The 18,123-nt window shown below is 46.0% G+C and overlaps 1 protein-coding gene across 1 annotated transcript in view; it reads left to right on the top strand.

Annotated features, from left to right (window-relative positions):
• LOC140453937 (double-stranded RNA-specific adenosine deaminase-like) overlaps nucleotides 1–17,679 on the top strand; it is an 83,148-nt gene extending 65,469 nt beyond the window's left edge. Inside the window, 7 exon segments of the mRNA XM_072548798.1 lie at nucleotides 6,769–6,888; nucleotides 12,192–12,325; nucleotides 13,611–13,793; nucleotides 15,035–15,127; nucleotides 15,130–15,156; nucleotides 16,094–16,220; nucleotides 17,390–17,679. Coding sequence (XP_072404899.1) covers nucleotides 6,769–6,888; nucleotides 12,192–12,325; nucleotides 13,611–13,793; nucleotides 15,035–15,127; nucleotides 15,130–15,156; nucleotides 16,094–16,220; nucleotides 17,390–17,630 — 925 coding nt within the window. The 3' untranslated portion in view covers nucleotides 17,631–17,679.
• The last annotated feature ends 444 nt before the right edge of the window (nucleotides 17,680–18,123 follow it).

Genomic DNA, 18,123 nt, shown 5'->3' with positions numbered 1-18,123 from the left:
CTGCAATTGAGTGGTAGAAGTTGGTTGGGTGGAATGATGTTTTCACGTCTTACCATTGCTCATACTCTTTTCTGTCCCAGCTCATTGTGCAGCATCTCTCATTTGAGAGTACGTGTATACGTATGGGAACAATAAGGATGAGGGCAGGATCAGGCTCATAGCCCAGCAGAGAAATCAAGGGGCAGTATTAAACACACACTGTGGAAAAATTAAAAAAATGGAAACGGGACAAGCGATGTTAAAATGGCAAGCTTTAAGACTTTGTGTCTTAATGCACAGCGAATTCACAATAAAGTAGTAGAATTAATCATGCATTTAGATGAAAATAGGTATGATTATAATAGGGATTACGGAGACATGGCTGCAAGGTGACCAGGGATGAGAACTGAACATCCAGAGTATTCAGTTTTTAGGAAGGACTGACTAAAACGGAAAAGTGGTGGAGTTGCATCCCTAGTTAAAGAGGGGATTAATGCAACAGTAAAGCAGGATATTAGCTCTGATGCTGTGGAATTTGTATGTTAAAGCTGAGAAAGACTCGAGAAAAAAATCATATCCTCATATGGTGCAGGTGAGCTCAGGAATAGCATTAAACAGAAAATTAGATTCACGTGCAATAAAGGAACATCTGGCTGACTTTAATTTTTTTATTCATTCATTGTGTATGGATCTTGCTGGCTGGGCCAGCATTTATTGTCCATTTGAGGATGAATGCAGATATTTAGCTGCTAGTCAAGAATAAAAAAGAATCTTATATTGGATATAAACAGTTGAATTCAAATGAATCTCCTGAACAGTATAAAGTGTTGCGGCGTTCTTAAGAGGGAGATCAGGAAGGCAAAGAAGGGGATATGAGATAGCCTTGGCAAATAAGGTTAAGGATAATTCAAAAGGATTCTTCAAGTGCTTTAAGAGTAAAAGAGCTTCTCGAGAGAGAGAGAGTAAGGTCCCTTAAAGATCAAAGAGGTCATCTTTGTGTTGAATCTCAGGAGATGGGACAGATCTTAAATAAATATTTCAAGTCAGTTTTTACTGTGGAGAAAGAAAGGGAGACGAGAGAGCTCAAGAACTAAATATTGAACATTTGAAACAGTTCATATTACAGAAGAGGAAGTGCTGGAGGTCTTAGAAAATGTGTCCCCCACTATATTGAAAAAGGAAGGTAAAGAGAAACCAAGAATTATAGATGTCAGTAGTGGGGGAAATTGCTAGAGTTAATTATAAAACAATGAATAGCTGAGCATTTAGAAACTAGTGACGTGATTGGTCGGAGTAGCAAGGATTTACAGAAGAGCAAACATGCTTGGTGAATCTGTTGGAACTCTTTGAGGACATAACTTGCAGAGTTGATGAGAGGGAGCCAGTGGATGTGGTCTATGTAGACTTTTAAAAGGCTTTCAACAAAGCCCCACATAAGAGCCAGTGTGTGGGGTTGATGGGTGTGTTAAGGTGGATAGAAAACTGGCTGGCAAATGGAAAACAAAGAACAAGAATAAATGGGTCGTCTTTAGAAACTTGGGTAATGATGGTGGGATACCGCAGGGATCAGTGCTAAGACCCCATACTATTCATAATACATACTAATGATCTGAATGAGGGAACTGAATGTAATGTATCAATTTGCAGATGACACAAAGTTGAGTTGGGAGGGGAAGCTGTGAGGAGGATGCAGAGTCACCTCAGTGCAATTTTGACAAGCTGAGCGAGTGGGCAATGCAGTATAATGAATGCAGTATGGATGAATAGGAGTTATCCTTTTAGAAAGCAAAAACAGGAACGTGGATTATTGGCTATAAATTGGTAGAGGGGAACGTGCAGTGAGAACTGGGTCCCCTTGTTTCAGTCACTGAAAGTAAGCATGTAGCAGGGAGTAAAGAGGGTAACTGTATACCACCCTTCATCGCGAGAGGATTCGAATACAGGAGCAGGGATGTCTTGCTGCAAATACACTGGGCCTTGGTGAGATCACACCTGGAATATTGTGTGCAGTTCTGTTCTCCAGAAGGGAAGAGGAAGGATGTTCTGGCAATGGAAGATGTGCAGCAAAGGTTTCCCAGACTGATCCCTGGCATGGCAGGACAGACGTAGGAAGAGGGACTGGATCGATTAGGACTATATTCACTGGAGATCACCTAGAAATAAAATTCTAACAGGTCTAGGCAGACTGGATGTTCCCAGTGGTGGGTGAGTCCAGAATTGGGAGACACGGTTTAAGGATCGGGGGTAAATCATTTAGAATTGAGAGGAGGGGCATTTTCTTCACCCAGAGAGTGAGGAACCTGTGGAATTCACTGGGCACAGAAAGCAATCTATGCCAAAACATTGTATGATTTCAAGAAAGAGTGGCATAAGCACTTGGAGCTAAAGAGATCAGTGGATACAGGGTTGGGGGAGAAGCAGGAACAGATATTCAGTTGGTTGATCATCATGAACGCTGGAGCAGAATTGAAGGGCCGAATGGCCTACTCTTGCTCCTTTTTTTAATGTTTCTGTGAATTTGAGGCACTTCATTTAGTGACAGTGACGAAACAGCCCTTTGGGAATGTTGCCTGCCTCAGGTGAAGCACTTCCTGTCACTGTCCTTGTCGATGTAGTAGAGGTTGCATGGTTGGGGAGGTGCTCGGAAATAATCCCAGTAAGCAAAGATCTGGCGTATAATTCAGCAAAATACACCAACCTGGAGGAAAAGATTCCTTGCTGCATGACTGGGCTTCTTCACAAAATGTATACTGCCTGTCAGCAATGGCGAGGGACAGAGGGTGATTTTCTTTTACTTGCTTCTCACCCCCCTCCATGGCATGTAATTAAAGCTGGCCTCCTGTGGCCAAGACTGTGCTGTCCAAATCTCTACAGATCCTTATTTTTAATTCTCCTGACCAAAATCCTGCAGTGCTAAATCCCAGTTAACCTTCACTCTCTCCTTCATGAGCTATCAAAAGTCACATGCAATGGCCCGCTAAGCGAGTTGAAACTGAAATATTAAACAATGTTCCCAGGATGTTTTTCCCTCCACTGTTACAGTAGCAATGAGTTTGTAGTCTTGTGAGGAGTTTGGAGGCGAATATGAAGGGGCAGGAAAGCATCGCCCTGGAACAGACGGTTTGCAGACTGCTTCTGCCTCATGGATAGGGCTGTTTCTGACAGCTTTGTAAGGACTGTTCAGGTGCAGGATGTAATAAGGTGGACTGTAGTAGAGACAGGTTATAAGCCACTGGTGCGCAGAATTAATTCAAAAAATGAATGCAACAAAATAAAACCCTCTAATGAGCATGAGCTGATCTCCATTTAAGCATTCACTCCAATTTGTTTGGTTAATCCTTTGAGAGCTACAGACTGTACGGGCTTAAATGTCCAAATTTCTTCCACCTTCGTGCTCCCCTCCCCCTTAATACGTTATTTTTCCACCAATCCTGCACCAAGGGTTTCAAACAATCATGTTTCCTGAAGGATGCTGAAAATGTGTTTTGATTTGTGATCATGTTTTTCCCCCTCTCCATCTCAATGTCGACGCAAGAAACCCCTGCAGATATCAGCATAGGTCCTGGGATTCAACTCTGTAACGATTGACTTTCAGAAGATTCGGGGAGAAAGTGAGGAGATCATGCTGGAGATCAGAGCTGAAAATGTGTTGCTGGAAAAGCGCAGCAGGTCAGGCAGCATCCAAGGAGCAGGAGAATCGACATTTCGGACATAAGCCCTTCTTCAGGAATCTTCTTCCTGAAGAAGGGCTGATGCCCGAAACGTCGATTCTCCTGCTCCTTGGATGCTGCCTGACCTGCTGCGCTTTTCCAGCAACACATTTTCAGCTCATTTTAGAAGATTCAGCCTCTCAGTTCCAGTACAGCTGCTTCCCTGCTACTATCGAACTTTTGAACAAACCTCTCAATTCTCTCCTTCACTCTCTATCCCCGCACCCCTGTCTCTCTCTCTCCCCCTTCCTTCCTTCCTTATCGTTTTCTCGCTCGCTCGTTTTCTCGCTCTTTCTCTCGTGTTTTCTCTATTTCTCTCTCTCGTGTTCTCTCTCTCTCTCGCTCGTGTTTTTTCTCTCTCGCTCGTGTTCTCTCTCTCGCTCTCATTTTTCTCTCGTCGCTCTCTCGCTCTCTCTCGTTTTCTTTCTTTTTGTCTCTCTCGCTCGCTCTCGTTTTGTCTCTCTCTTTCTTTCTCTCACGTTTTTTTCTCTCACGTTTTTTTCTCTCACGTTTTTTTCTCTCACGTTTTTTTCTCTCTCGTTTTTTTCTCTCTCGTTTTTTTCTCTCTCGTTTTTTTCTCTCACGTTTTTTTCTCTCACGTTTTTTTCTCTCACGTTTTTTTCTCTCACGTTTTTTTCTCTCTCGTTTTTTTCTCTCTCGTTTTCTTTCTCTCTCTCTCGTTCTCTCTCTCTCTCTCTCTCTCTCCCTCCCTCTCTCTCTCTCTCTCTCTCTCTCGTTTTCTCTTTCTCTCTCGTTTTCTCTTTCTCTCTTTCTCTCTCTCGTTTTCTCGCTCTCTCTCGTTTTCTCTCTCTCTCTCTCTCGTTTTCTTTCTCTTTATTATAAGAAGGATGTGGAAGCTTTGGGAAGGGTTCAGAGGAGATTTACTAGGATGTTGCCTGATATGGGGGGGGAAGGTCTTACGAGGAAAGGCTGAGTGACTTGAGGCTGTTTTCGTTAGAGAGAAGAAGGTTGAGAGGTGATTTAATAGAGACATACAAGATAATCCAAGGGTTAGATATGGTGGACAGGGAGAGCCTTTTTCCAAGTATGGTGACGATGAGCATGAGGGGGCATAGCTTTAAATTGAGGGGTGACAGATGTCAGAGGTAGTTTCTTTACTCAGAGTAGCAACAGTAGTAGATTTTCCAACTTTAAAGTACATTTAAGTTGTCATTGGACAAGCATATGGACATACATGGGATAGTGTAGGTTAGATGGACTTCAAATTGGTATGACAGGTCCGCGCAACATAGAGGGCCGAAGGGCCTGTACTGTGCTGTAATGTTCTATGTTTTTCTCTTTCACTTGCTCGCGCTCTCGCTCGCTCGCTCTATCTCTCTCTCTCTCCCGCTATCTCTCTCTCCCGCTATCTCTCTCTCCCGCTATCTCTCTCTCTCTCTCCCGCTATCTCTCTCTCCCGCTATCTCTCTCTCCCGCTATCTCTCTCTCCCGCTATCTCTCTCTCCCGCTATCTCTCTCTCTCTCTCTCTCTCTCTCTCTCTCCCGCTATCTCTCTCTCTCTCCCGCTATCTCTCTCTCTCTCTCTCTCCCGCTATCTCTCTCTCTCTCTCTCTCTCTCTCTCCTGCTATCTCTCTCTCTCTCTCTCGCTATCTCTCTCTCTCTCTCTCCCGCTATCTCTCTCTCTCTCTCTCTCTCTCTCTCTCTCTCTCTCTCTCTCTCTCCCGCTATCTCTCTCTCTCTCCCGCTATCTCTCTCTCTCTCTCTCTCTCTCTCTCTCTCTCCCGCTATCTCTCTCTCTCTCTCTCTCTCCCGCTATCTCTCTTTCTCTCTCTCTCTCTCTCTCGCTCGCGTGCGTGCGTGCACGCTCTCTCTCTTTCTCTCGCGCACTCTCTCTCTCTCGCGCACTCTCTCTCTGCACCTTCTGTGTGGCTGTAACACTGTTGTGCACTCTGCTCTGCTACACTGATGCACTATGTAGCACACAAAACAACACTTTTCACTGTATCTCAACATATGTGATAGCAATAAATTGATCCTTCAGTCAATTAATAGGGATTGTTACCTCACGCGGTAAACCTCCTCTGTTAATCTTAAACTAGCAACCGAGAAAAGATTCATCTTGTGCATTCATCTGAAAATTTGAGGCAAAGAACTAGTTAAAGTAAAATGTAACAACTTTATTTCTTAAAGTATGACAAGAGAATAATTAATTCCCAATTATTTACAACTTCTTCCTCTAACCTTTCCTTCAATTATACTAGTCCGATAAAACCCCCGATTAAGATTTACCAAAATTCAAATTTCAAAACCAGGCAGCTGTTGAATCTTCCCTTTGTATCTTCCTGTATAGATTTTCTTCTTCTTAGGATTTCTCTTTCACAGGTGGCTGATAGATAAATGTACCTTTTAAGAGAGCTCATTTTCTGGGCAGTCCCTCTCAACTGTTCACATTTTCCCAGTCTTATCCCCCTAAAGCATCAGATTGTTTCATTTGGTTTTTAATATTGTTAATATAGTAAATTCAAACTTGATTGGAGTTTGTTGTTTTTTTTGGCTTAAATTAGCTTAATTTGAATTTGTTTTTGTCTCCTGGCAGCCAGCTACACTGCTGGACCAAAAAGTTACACGATATCTTGTTCAGAACACTCGGTGGTGTCAGGTAGTTCTGCTAGCTTTTAACTTTCTTAAAGGTATAGTACACTTTCTACACCTTGTTCTTTGACAAGTGGCCATACTTCACAATGGGCTGCCTTCTCTTTCCTCTTTGCTGTTGGTAACTTCTTTAGTGCTACATGAGGCCACTCTTTCCCTATGACCTTAGTGATATATGATAGTGCTCCCATCGGAAGAATGACGTCACAGCGAGGCACTCCACTATTATGCTTTAAGATATTTCAAGTATTAATAGATTAATTTTCAGCACATCGATGCCGATTTGGGCAGGAACGGAGAGAACAAAATTGGTGCAGTACACCCTGCACTGAAATAAAAGCTGGAGTACCCAGCCGGTTCAGTAGTATCTGTGGAAGGAGTAGTCTAGTTAAGGTTATAGCTGTTGTGTCTTTTAACATTTCCACTGCTGTGCCTTCTCACGTTAGCCTTGTGCTTTGTTTGCAGGTTCCTGTACAGTGAGCTGTTGAAGTATAATCCTGCATCGCCAGATGACAGCCTTTTCATTCCAGCTCATGACAACCGGTTACAGATTAAACCGGGAATAACTTTTCACCTCTACATCAGGTCAGTTTAAACTTCCCCTCTGTGTGGTCGAATGTGGTGCTTGTCCGTGACAGACGGGGGGGGGAGAGACATTGGTTTCCTTTGCTTAAACGCTCGCTAGCACAGAGAGTTCTGGTTAAAACGAGGAAGACCATCTTTTCTGGAAGGGTCGAGCAGATTGGGCCAATGTTCATTAGAGTTTTGAAGAAATGAGAGGCAATCTGAGTTTAGGAGAGACTGAGAGATGACCTTTTATATCGGTTTATAAGATCATGAAGGCTATAGGTAAGGTGAATGGCAAGTGTCTTTTCCCTATGGTGAGGGATTTCAAGACTAGCAGGCATATTTTTAAGGTGAGAGGAGAAAGATTTAAAGGCATGAGAGACCACTTTTTTTCACGTGGAGTGGTTCGTGTGTGGAATGAACTTCCCGAGGAAGTGGTGGCTGCAGGTACAGTTAAAACCTTTATGGTCGCTGGCCCCAAAGTGCTCCCCCACTGACACCTCACTCACCTGTCCTGCCTTATTTCCCAAGAGTAGGTCAAGTTTTGCACCTTGTCTAGTAGGTACATCCACATACTGATCAGAAAATTGTCTTGTACACACTGAAGAAATTCCTCTCCATCTAAACTGGAAAAGGATAGGTCAGATCTAAAAGTTGAAGTTCGAAATTGGAGAAAGGCCAATTTTGACAGTATTAGGCAAGAACTTTCGAAAGCTGATAGGGGGCAGATGTTTGAAGGTAAAGGGACGGCTGGAAAATGAGAAGCCTTCAGAAATGAGATACCAAGAATCCAGAGAAAATATATTCCTGTCAGGGTGAAAGGGAAGGCTGGAAGACTAAAGAAATTGAGGGTTTGGTTAAGAAAAAGAAGGAAGCATATGTCAGGTATAGACAGGAGAGATTGAGTGAATCCTTAGAAGAGTATAAAGGAAGTAGGAGTATACTTAAGAGGGAAATCAGGAGGGCAAAACGGGGACATGAGATAGCTTTGGCAAATAGAATTAAGGAGAATCCAAAGGGTATTTACAAATATATTAAGGACAAAGGGGTAACTAGGGAGAGAATAGGGCCCCTCAAAGATCAGCAAGGTGGCCTTTGTGTGGAGCCGCAAAAAATGGGGGAGATACTAAATGAATATTTTGCATCAGTATTTATTGTGGAAAAGGATATGGAAGATATAGACTGTAGGGAAATAGATGGTGACATCTTGCAAAATTGCAAGATTACAGAGGAGGAAGTGCTGGATGTCTTGAAATGGTTAAAAGTGGATAAATCCCCAGGACCTGATCAGGTGTACCCGAGAACTGTGTGGGAAGCTAGAGAAGTGATTGCTGGGCCTCTTGCTGAGATATTTGTATCTTCGATAGTCACAGGTGAGGTGCTGGAAGACTGGAAGTTGGCTAATGTGATGCCACTGTTTAAGAAGGGCAGTAAAGACAAGCCAGGGAACTATAGACCAGTGAGCCTGACCTCGGTGGTGGGCAAGTTGTTGGAGGGAACCCTGAGGGACAGGATGTACATGTATTTGGAAAGGCAAGGATTGATTCGGGGTAGTCAACATGGCTTTGTGCGTGGGAAATCATGTCTCACAAACTTGAATGAGTTTTTTGAAAAAGTAACAAAAAGGAAAGTTAAAATCCCCTACCATAGCCATCCTATTATTCTTACAGATAGCTGAGATCTCCTTACAAGTTTGTTTCTCAATTTCCCTCTGACTATTGGGGGGTCTATAATACAATCCCACGAAGGTGATCATCCCTTTCTTATTTCTCAGTTCCACCCAAATAACTTCCCTGGATGTATTTCCGGGAATACCCTCCATCAGCACAGCTGTAATGCTATCCCTTATCAAAAATGCCACTCCCCCTCCTCTCTTGCCTCCCTTTCTCTCCTTCCTGTAGCATTTGTATCCTGGAACATTACGCTGCTAGTCCTGCCCATTCCTGAGCCATGTTTCCGTAATTGCTATGATATCCCAATCCCATGTTCCGAACCATGCCCTGAGTTCATCTGACTTCCCTGTTAGACCCCTTGCATTGAAATAAATGCAGTTTAATTTATTAGTCCTACCTTGTCCCTGACTGTTCGACTCACTTCTGTTCTCAGCTGTACCCGTCTCAGATCGATCTCTTTCCTCACTATCTCCCTGGGTCCCCCCCCCCCCCCCCCCCCCCCCCCACCTTACTAGTTTAAATCCTCCCAAGCAGTTCTAGCAAATTTCCCTGCCAGTATATTAGTCCCCTCCCAATTTAGGTGCAAACCGTCCTCCTTGTCCAGGTCACTTACTGAAGTCCATATAGATCACATATAAGGTGTTTGACAAGGTTCCCCATGGGAGACCGATTAGCAAGGTTAGATCACATGGAATAGAGGGAGAACTAGCCATTTGGATACAGAGCTGGCTCAAAGGAAGAAGACAGAGGGTGGTGGTGGAGGGTTGGTTTTCAGACTGGAGGCCTGTGACCAGTGGAGTCCCACAAGGATCGGTGCTGGGCCCTCAACTTTTTATCATTTACATAAATGATTTGGATGCGAGCATAAAGGTACAGTTAGTAAGTTTGCAGATGACACCAAAGTTGGAGGTGTAGTGGACAGCGAAGAGGGTTACCTCAGATTACAACAGGATCTGGACCAGATGAGCCAATGGGCTGAGAAGTGGCAGATGGAGTTTAATTCAGATAAATGTGAGGTGCTGCATTTTGGGAAAGCAAATCTTAGCAGGACTTATACACTTAATGGTAAGTCTTAGGGAGCGTTGCTGAACAAAGAGACCTTGGAGTGCAGGTTCATAGCTCCTTGAAAGTGGAGTCGCAGGTAGATAGGATAGTGAAGAAGGCGTTTGGTATGCTTTCCTTTATTGGTCAGAGTATTGAGTACAGGAGTTGGGAGGTCATGTTGCGGCTGTACAGGACATTGGTTAGGCCATTGTTGGAATATTACGTGCAATTCTGGTCTCCTTCCTATCGGAAAGATGTTGTGAAACTTGAAAGGGTTCAGAAAAGATTTACAAGGATGTTACCAGGGTTGGAGGATTTGAGCTACAGGGAGAGGCTGAACAGGCTGGGGCTGTTTTCCCTGGAGCGTCGGAGGCTGAGGGGTGACCTTTATAGAGGTTTACAAAATCATGAGGGGCATAGATAGGATAAATAGACAAAGTCTTTTCCCTGGGGTCGGGGAGTCCAAAACTAGAGGGGCATAGGTTTAGAGTGACAGGGGAAAGATACAAAAGAGACCTAAGAGGAACTTTTTCCACACAGAGGGTGGTACGTGTATGGAATGAGCTGCCAGAGGATGTGGTGGAGGCTGGTACAATTACAACATTTAAGAGGCATCTGGATGGGTGTATGAATAGGAAGGGTTTGGAGGGATATGGGCTGGGTGCTGGCAGGTGGGACTAGATTGGGTTGGGATATCTGGTCAGCATGGATGGGTTGGACCGAAGGGTCTGTTTCCGTGCTGTACATCTCTTGACTCTATTTAACAGACTTCTAGATGAGTGTATGAATAAGAAGTGTTTGGAGGGATATGGTCCAAGTACAGGCAGATGGGACTAGTTTAGTTTGGGATTATAGTCAGCATGGACTGGCTGAACCGAAGGATGGATGACTCTGACTCTATTGTATTGAAGCATTTATATTCTGAGGGACCTCGGTTGGGTTGGGGGGGTTCCCCTGTTTCGACTGAAATGAAAAGGAGCTTCTTTGCTGAGGGGCACTTTGGTATCTGAAGCACTCTTCACGGAGAGCAGGGCAGGCTGCATCATGGAATAGATCCAAGATTGAATTGTGCTGGAGTCCAGGGTTAATGATAGAAGCAGGGGTGAGGGAAGTGTCAGGAATGTTGGGAGTTCAGGCAATCCGATCAGCCGTAATCTGAGACTGGTGGGGAGCAGGCTCGTGGGGCCAGATGGACCTCCCTTTATTTACAGTCTCTTTCAGGGTCGCAGCACACTCTAACTTGGTCATCTTTGTACCCACTGAACTGTAGCGACTGTTGCAATGTAGAAAACCTGTTTGTGCACGGGAGGATCCCATCAACAACAATGTGATAATAGTTGGGCTAAGTGTGGTGTCACTTGAGTAAATATTGTCACTCTCCGGGAAGAATTCCATGCCCCGCTGTCCCATTAGTGCCATGGGATCCTTTATATCTGGCTGATAGCAGGTGAGGTTCCCTGCTTAGGGCCTTATCCAAAGTATGGCACCTTCAGTGCAACACCCCCTCTCTCTAAGCTGCAGGGATTCATAGAGTCCTACAGTAAAGGAGAGACCCATTTGTCCATCAAGTCTGTACCAACAAAACAAAACTATTCCAACTCAACACTATTCCCACTTCCAGCACCTGGCCTTGAATGGTAGCACATTTTCACTGCTCCTCCAGGTACCTTTTGAAAGGTTGTGAGGTTTCCTGTCTCAGCTACCCTCCAGGGAGCACATTCCAGATTCCCAGCACCCTCTGGGTGAAAAGGCATTTCCTTAAATCCCTGAAAATTTCCTGGCTGTCACCCTAGAATGATGCCCCCCTTGTTATTAATCTGTTATTGAGTGCAGTAGCTTGTTCCCATCCACCCTCGCTGTGTCCCTCTTATTTTTATATCAGGATCTGCTGTCAAGAAAACCACCTGAGCTTCCCCAGCCTGCTTTCATAGCTAACATTTCCCATGCCAGGCTGCATCCTGGTAAATCTGCTCTGCACCGCATTCCCTCCAGTGCAGTCACATCCTTCCTATAGCAGAGTGACCAGAACTGTGCACAGTACTCCAGCTGTCATCTAGTCAAAGTCCTGTACAGCTCTGACATAACCTTCCTTCTCTGATAATCTGTAATACAGCTGATAAAGGCAAGTGTCCCGAACACCATCCCAACCACCCTGTTAACCAGTCCTGCTGCCGTCACAGATTTTTGTTTAGATTCTGGTTAAATCTCTGGCATTGCACTTGGACATGCAGTCTCCTAAAACAGGAGAGGAAGTCTTTCTTCACCTGTGCATGACTAACAGAAGCTGAGAGCAAGAAAAGAAGGGGAAAATATTTCCTATCTGAACACTGGCCTTCTGAAGTAGTGATCTAACTTTTAAAGACAGGACTGTACCCTAACAGCAGCAAAGGATGCTGTGTCAGCTTTAATTTCCTTGGGAGCCATGGGTTTTATTCAACAGCAATGAACGTCCCCATAAGGCCAATAGATTATAGGAACAGAATTTGACCATTCAGCCCCTCTAATCTGTTTGACCATTCAGCCCCTCTAATCTGTTCCACTATTCAATCGTGAGATTCAAGAGCCCTCATTCTGAGCCTTCCTTGAAACTCTACCTTTCTTCAGCACTGCCCCTTGTGGTGATGGAGCCCTGTTCGATAAATCATGCAGTGAACCTCCCACTAAAGAAGGAGATGACACCCATCACCCGCTGTTTGAGAACATGAAGCAAGGCAAGCTGCGCACCAAGGTGGAAAATGGTAAGTGACAAACGTTAGAGACAGACAATCCTGTCAAATGTGACTGTACTTGAAATGAAACAGTTGAGTTCTTAACTGTAGGCATTTGTAACATTCAACTGGGTATGAGGACTGCATTAAACTCAAGACACTGAGTTCCATACTCTGTATCTAACCCCGTGCTGTCCCTGTCCTGGGAGTATTTGATGGGGGGGACAGTGTAGATTGAGATTTACTCTGTATCTAACCCTGTGCTGTCCCTGTCCTGGGGGGGGACAGTGTAGAGGGAGCTTTACTCTGTATCTAACTCAATGCTGTCCCTGTCCCTGGGAGTGTTTGGGGGGACAGTGTAGATTGAGCTTTACTCTGTATCTAACCCCGTGCTGTCCCTGTCCTGGGGGGGGACAGTGTAGAGGGAGCTTTACTCTGTATCTAACTCAATGCTGTCCCTGTCCTGGGAGTGTTTGATGGGGGGACAGTGTAGATTGAGCTTTACTCTGTATCTAACCCCGTGCTGTCCCCTGTCCTGAGGCAGGTTTTGATAGAGACAGGGTACAATTGCTCTTTCTAACTCACGTAATGCCAGTGTGATTGTTGGTGACACTGCGTACCAACGCAAATGTGAACATTCCGTTTCAAATAAATCTCTAGAAGCAAGTTTACTCGAGCTGAACTCTGATCGCAATCCGTTGTCTGCACCGACGTATTGACTTCAGGCAAGTTACAGGTATAACCTCAGCAAGATGCCAGTGAATGCTTTGTGCATTTCGTGCCTTTGTCTTAAAAGCACAGCACACGTCTCCATTATCTCCTGTGGATCCAGAGCTGCACCCCCTCGACAGTTAGATCATGATATGACCTGTAGTCCCTCATTACAGTTCACAGCCAGATGTAGTGTAATGTTGTAATGTTGCGATCACACTGACTAATTCATTCCCCAGAGCTGAACTCATGTGCTGCAACTCATCCTACTATTAATTCTTTGTTTTTATTGCTGGGGTGATGTTTGAGGAGCTGCAGTTGGCCTCCGTTTCCCCTGATCTGGAATATTTGCAGATTGTTACTGTTTACACTCCTGTCAGCTATTGCATGACCTGTCGTCCTTGTTCACGTGGGGATGCTGTGTAAGGGTGCGGTTAGCCTGGGGGCTGTTGGATCTGACGACCCGAGAGCTGGCTGCACCTGGGTTTACCTCCGGTGAACATGTAAATGAGGGAATAGTATGGTCTTTCAAACCTCCCTTCCTGCTTTAACTGTGAATGAGACTATTGTGCATTTGAATGTTTCACCATTTTCTAACCTGCAGGCGAAGGCACCATCCCAGTGGAATCGAGCGACATTGTCCCAACGTGGGATGGGATTCAGCACGGGGAGAGGCTGCGCACCATGTCCTGTAGTGACAAGATTCTGCGCTGGAACGTGCTGGGCCTTCAGGGAGCACTGCTCTCCCATTTCATCCACCCAGTCTATCTCAGCTCCGTTACCCTGGGTGAGCTTCCAGCTTCACTTGCTGGCCTTTCTTCCCTGAAACGTGATAACGTGGGAGTTAGGGTCCCGTTAGACAAGGATTCGGTGTTGTCACATGAGCAGGAAGACTTTCTGTACTGTACCTACCATACCCCCTAACAAAGACCCTTCACTCTTCACCCAATTCATTATTTTAAATGTTGTCTGCTGCTTTACTTAGACAACCATGGAATTGCATAGACAATACTGCAGTGAAGGGATAGAGCCAGAAACTGGTGCAGGCGATGTTCTGTCTGGGTAAACGTGGGACTAAAGGGGGGCAGTCCCACCACAATGGAGGGTTGGAGGACAATCCAGAAGGCTAATAAGTAAATAATTATTTTGCTGCTTGTGACTCTGAGCACCCCAAAGTGCCAGTGAAATACGCTGGGTGTGTCGTCATTGTTATAGATTAGAAAAATGGGAGTGGTACAAGCCAAGTGACTGCATCTCTGACAGCGCACTAACTTCTTGTCCTGGAGTACCAGCTGTGGCTTCTGGGGTTGGGTCTGGAGCCCTTGTCCTTCCTAACTCGGGAGATGAGATCAGCTGGTCTGTCCTTACAAATTGGTGAAAGCCACAGAGTCTGTGCTTGGGTAGGGGCTGACGTCAGTCTGGAGGGACTCAAAGCTGGAGATGTGCAGAAAGAGAGTGATGGATTCTGGAGGGCCGTGGTTTAGCAGGCAGGTCACTGGACAAGTATTTCAGAAACACCAGGCTGATGACAGCTGAAGAAATCCTGAATCCAGTAAAATTCTGGGGATGGGGAAGAAAATAAGCTATCCAATGGTGACCCACGCACCTACTACCAGTTATCGTAAAAAGCTATCTGGTTCATGATGTCCTTTAGGGAAGGAAATCTGTCATTGTAACTGGGTCTCCAGGCTTAAAGCAATGTTGCTGACACTTTACTACCGTCTGGACAATTAGAGAAGGGCGCTAAAGGCTGGCCTAGCTGGAGATGCCTTTGTTCCATGAACAAAGAACAAAACTGGTTGGAAATGGTGTGGCAATCTATGAGGAGTTTTAAATTGAGGATGAGGGTTTATTTTTGAGGAAGCAGATGACTGCAGTTTTAAGAGGATGTTGGGAAGAGGGTGAACGGTCCCTGAATCCCTCATGCTGGGGACAGTTATTGGTGAATGTTGACCTGGGAGTTTTCTCTCCCCTTAGCGTAGGAGTCTAGTGATACTGTTCAGGATAAACCTCCTCCTCTTCCCACAGGTTACCTGTACAGCCATGGGCACCTGGCCCGAGCAGTCTGCTGTCGCATGTCTAGGGACGGTGAGGAGTTTCAAAGGAGTCTACCATACCCTTACGTCTGAATCACCCACAGGTAAAACAAAGCAACATCATGTTTGAGGTTCTGGGCGAGAGTGCCGATAGAGGAGCAGACCGGTGCTGTTTGGTGTAGCTGATGGTCCACTGATGGTGGTGGGAAGGTTGCTATAGGGCCAAGCTGGGTTGCTGTGAGACCTGGATGTGTGATTACATCTCCCTGACTACACTAGCTGAAGATCTTGGGAGCCAGCATTTACCAACTCTCACCCTTCCCCCCTCGCCCCTCCCCTCGCCCCCACCCTCATGCTATTGAGCGTTCCTCTCGCGCTCCCCCCTCAGTCCCTCACTCCTTCGCACTCTGTCACAATCCTTCTGTTCGCCCTCTGTCGCACACTCACTCACACCCCGCTCTCTTTCGCACGCGTGCTCTCTCTCTCTCTCGTGCTCTCGCACACATGCTCCCTTGGTCCTTCGCTCCTTCACACACACACCTTCGTGCTTGCTCTCGTGCCCCCATCTCTCTCGTACATGCTCCCCCTCTCTTTCTCTCACTCCCTCGCTCGCTCCCCCTCTCACGCTCCTTCGTGCTTGCTTTCGTGCCTCTCTCTCTCTCTCTCTCTCTCTCTCTCCTCTCTCTCTCTCTCTCTCTCTCTCTCTCTCTCTCTCCTCTCTCTCTCTCTCTCTCTCTCTCTCTCTCTCTGTGTCTCTCTCTCTCTCTCTCTCTCTCTCTCTCTGTGTCTCTCTCTCTCTCTCTCTCTCTCTCTCTCTCTCTCTCTCTCTCTCTGTGTCTCTCTCTCTCTCTCTCTCTCTCTCTCTGTGTGTCTCTCTCTCTCTCTCTCTCTCTGTGTCTCTCTCTCTCTCTCTCTCTGTGTCTCTCTCTCTCTCCCTCCCCCCCCCCCCCCCCCCCCCCCCACGTGCTCACACGCACCTCCCCTTCTCAGCCGTGCTCCGTCTTACCCACATGCCCCCTCCTTGGATTGAAGGATTGCTTTCTGCTTGCAGATTGGCCGGTTAGTGTCTACGACTCAACGCGACAGACTGGGAAAACAAAAGAATCGAGCGTCAATTGGTCTTTGGCAGATGGAGCAGAAGTGGAAGTTTTGGATGGAACCAAAGGAAAAGTTGATGGGTAATTTAAACACCCAGCCCCTGGCCTGATTGAAACATTAGACATTGTGACATTGCTGACTAGAACCAGGAGGTGATGTGTAGTGGTATTATCGCTTGTCTGTTAATCCAGAAACCCAGGTAGTAACTGGGGACCCTGGTTCAAATCCACCATGGCAAATGGTTCAATTTTAAATCAATTTTTTAAAAATCTGGAATTAAGAGTCTAATGATGATTACAAATCCATTGCCAATTGTCAGGAAAAATCCATCTGGTTCATTAATGTCTTTTTATGGAAGGAAACAGCCACCGTTACTCAGTCTCGCCTACACGTGACTCCAGACTGTCTGTAACATGGTCAACTCTTAGCTGCCTCTGGCAATTATGGCTGGGCAGTAATAAATACTGGCCTAGCCTGCAACGCCCACATCCTGTGAATGAATTTTTTTTTAGAAGTTCCATCTTCCATTGGGAATTATTCTAGCTCAACAGAGTTCAGTACCTCTTGTTCGCAGCTAAATGGACACCCAAGACTCATGGTACAGGGTTACACAAAAGGATCAATGGGGAACTCTGAGCTCACTCCTCCAGTACTGGCCATGAGCAGGTCATCCTGGACTGTGTGTGCTCAGTCTCTGGAGGAGCACTTGAGATCCTGGCTCAGTGAAGCAGGAGTCTGTACCCACAGAGCCCATGATCAAGACTGACCCAGTCAGAGCACAAACCACTAGTGGAGGTCACCTGGATGGGTCAGGGCACTGGATGCTGTCATTCAAACTGCAAGGGCTTCGTAAAATCATTGTATCCCTAAAGAGGATCCCACCCAGACCCACCACCCCACCCTATCTCTGTAACCCTGCATTCCCCATGGCCAATCCATCCTAACCTGCACATCCCTGGACACTATGGGACAATTTCCCATGGCCAACCCATCCTAACCTGCACACCCCTGGACACTATGGGACAATTTCCCACGGCCAATCCACCCTGACCCGTACATGTTTGGACTGTGGGAAGCAACCGGAGGAAACCCATGCAGACACAGGGAGAATGTGCGGAATTTGCACAGTCACCTGAAGGTGGAATCGAACCTGGGTCCCTGGTGCCGTGAGGCAGCAGTCCTAACCACTGAGCCACCGTGGCATGTTGATTCTCTTTTTTTTGTTGTTGTCTTCTCTCCCACCCGTCAGGCCTCAGCTGGATGTGTCCCGGGTCTCTAAGATCAACCTGTACGATCTGTTCCGGCAGCTGTGCAAGAAGAACAATCGACAGGATCTGCTGGCGATGGCCTCCTACTCGGATGCCAAGGCAGCGGCTGCCGACTTCCAGAACGCGCGCACTCTCTTCTTCAAAGCGCTGGAGCAGATGAACTATGGTAACTGGATCCAGAAACCTCTGGAAGAGAAGAGCTTCATGAACAGTGAAGCATAATTTCCTGCCTCAGGGTTTGGTAGGGGAGAGGTGGGTGGGGTGGGGGGGGGGGGGGCGGGGTGGGGGCTGTGGGTTTACAGGAGGGGCAGCAATTCTGTACAGTGGTTGTAGAGAATTTAAAACAAAACTCCGAAAACCTTTTTAAAAAAAACTATTACCATATAATTCCCGACATTCCTTTATAAATCTGTCGAATGTTTATAATCGAATGTAGTTTAAAAAAAAAATAATGTAGAATTGATTTTAAAAAAACAAAGTCTTTTAAGCTAAGGAGTAGAGAGATTGTTGAGGGCGAGAGCCTCTTTCATACAAAAACCCCCCACAATGGCCGAGGGGGTTGAGCGTTCCTCTCGGGAAGGAGGTTGGAGACTCAGTCTCGGCATGGCATTGTCATACCTCAATCCCTGTATGTTATTGGACCAACTGCATGACTCTGGAAAAAAAAATGGGGGTGGAAAGCAGGAGGTAAATGGGTTGAAACGAACCCCCTTGC

Source organism: Chiloscyllium punctatum, chromosome 28 (genome assembly GCF_047496795.1).
Source record: "Chiloscyllium punctatum isolate Juve2018m chromosome 28, sChiPun1.3, whole genome shotgun sequence".
In the NCBI taxonomy this organism is placed as follows: domain Eukaryota; kingdom Metazoa; phylum Chordata; class Chondrichthyes; order Orectolobiformes; family Hemiscylliidae; genus Chiloscyllium; species Chiloscyllium punctatum.
Note: the sequence above shows the minus strand (reverse complement) of the source record. Positions and strands in the feature narration are given on the sequence as shown.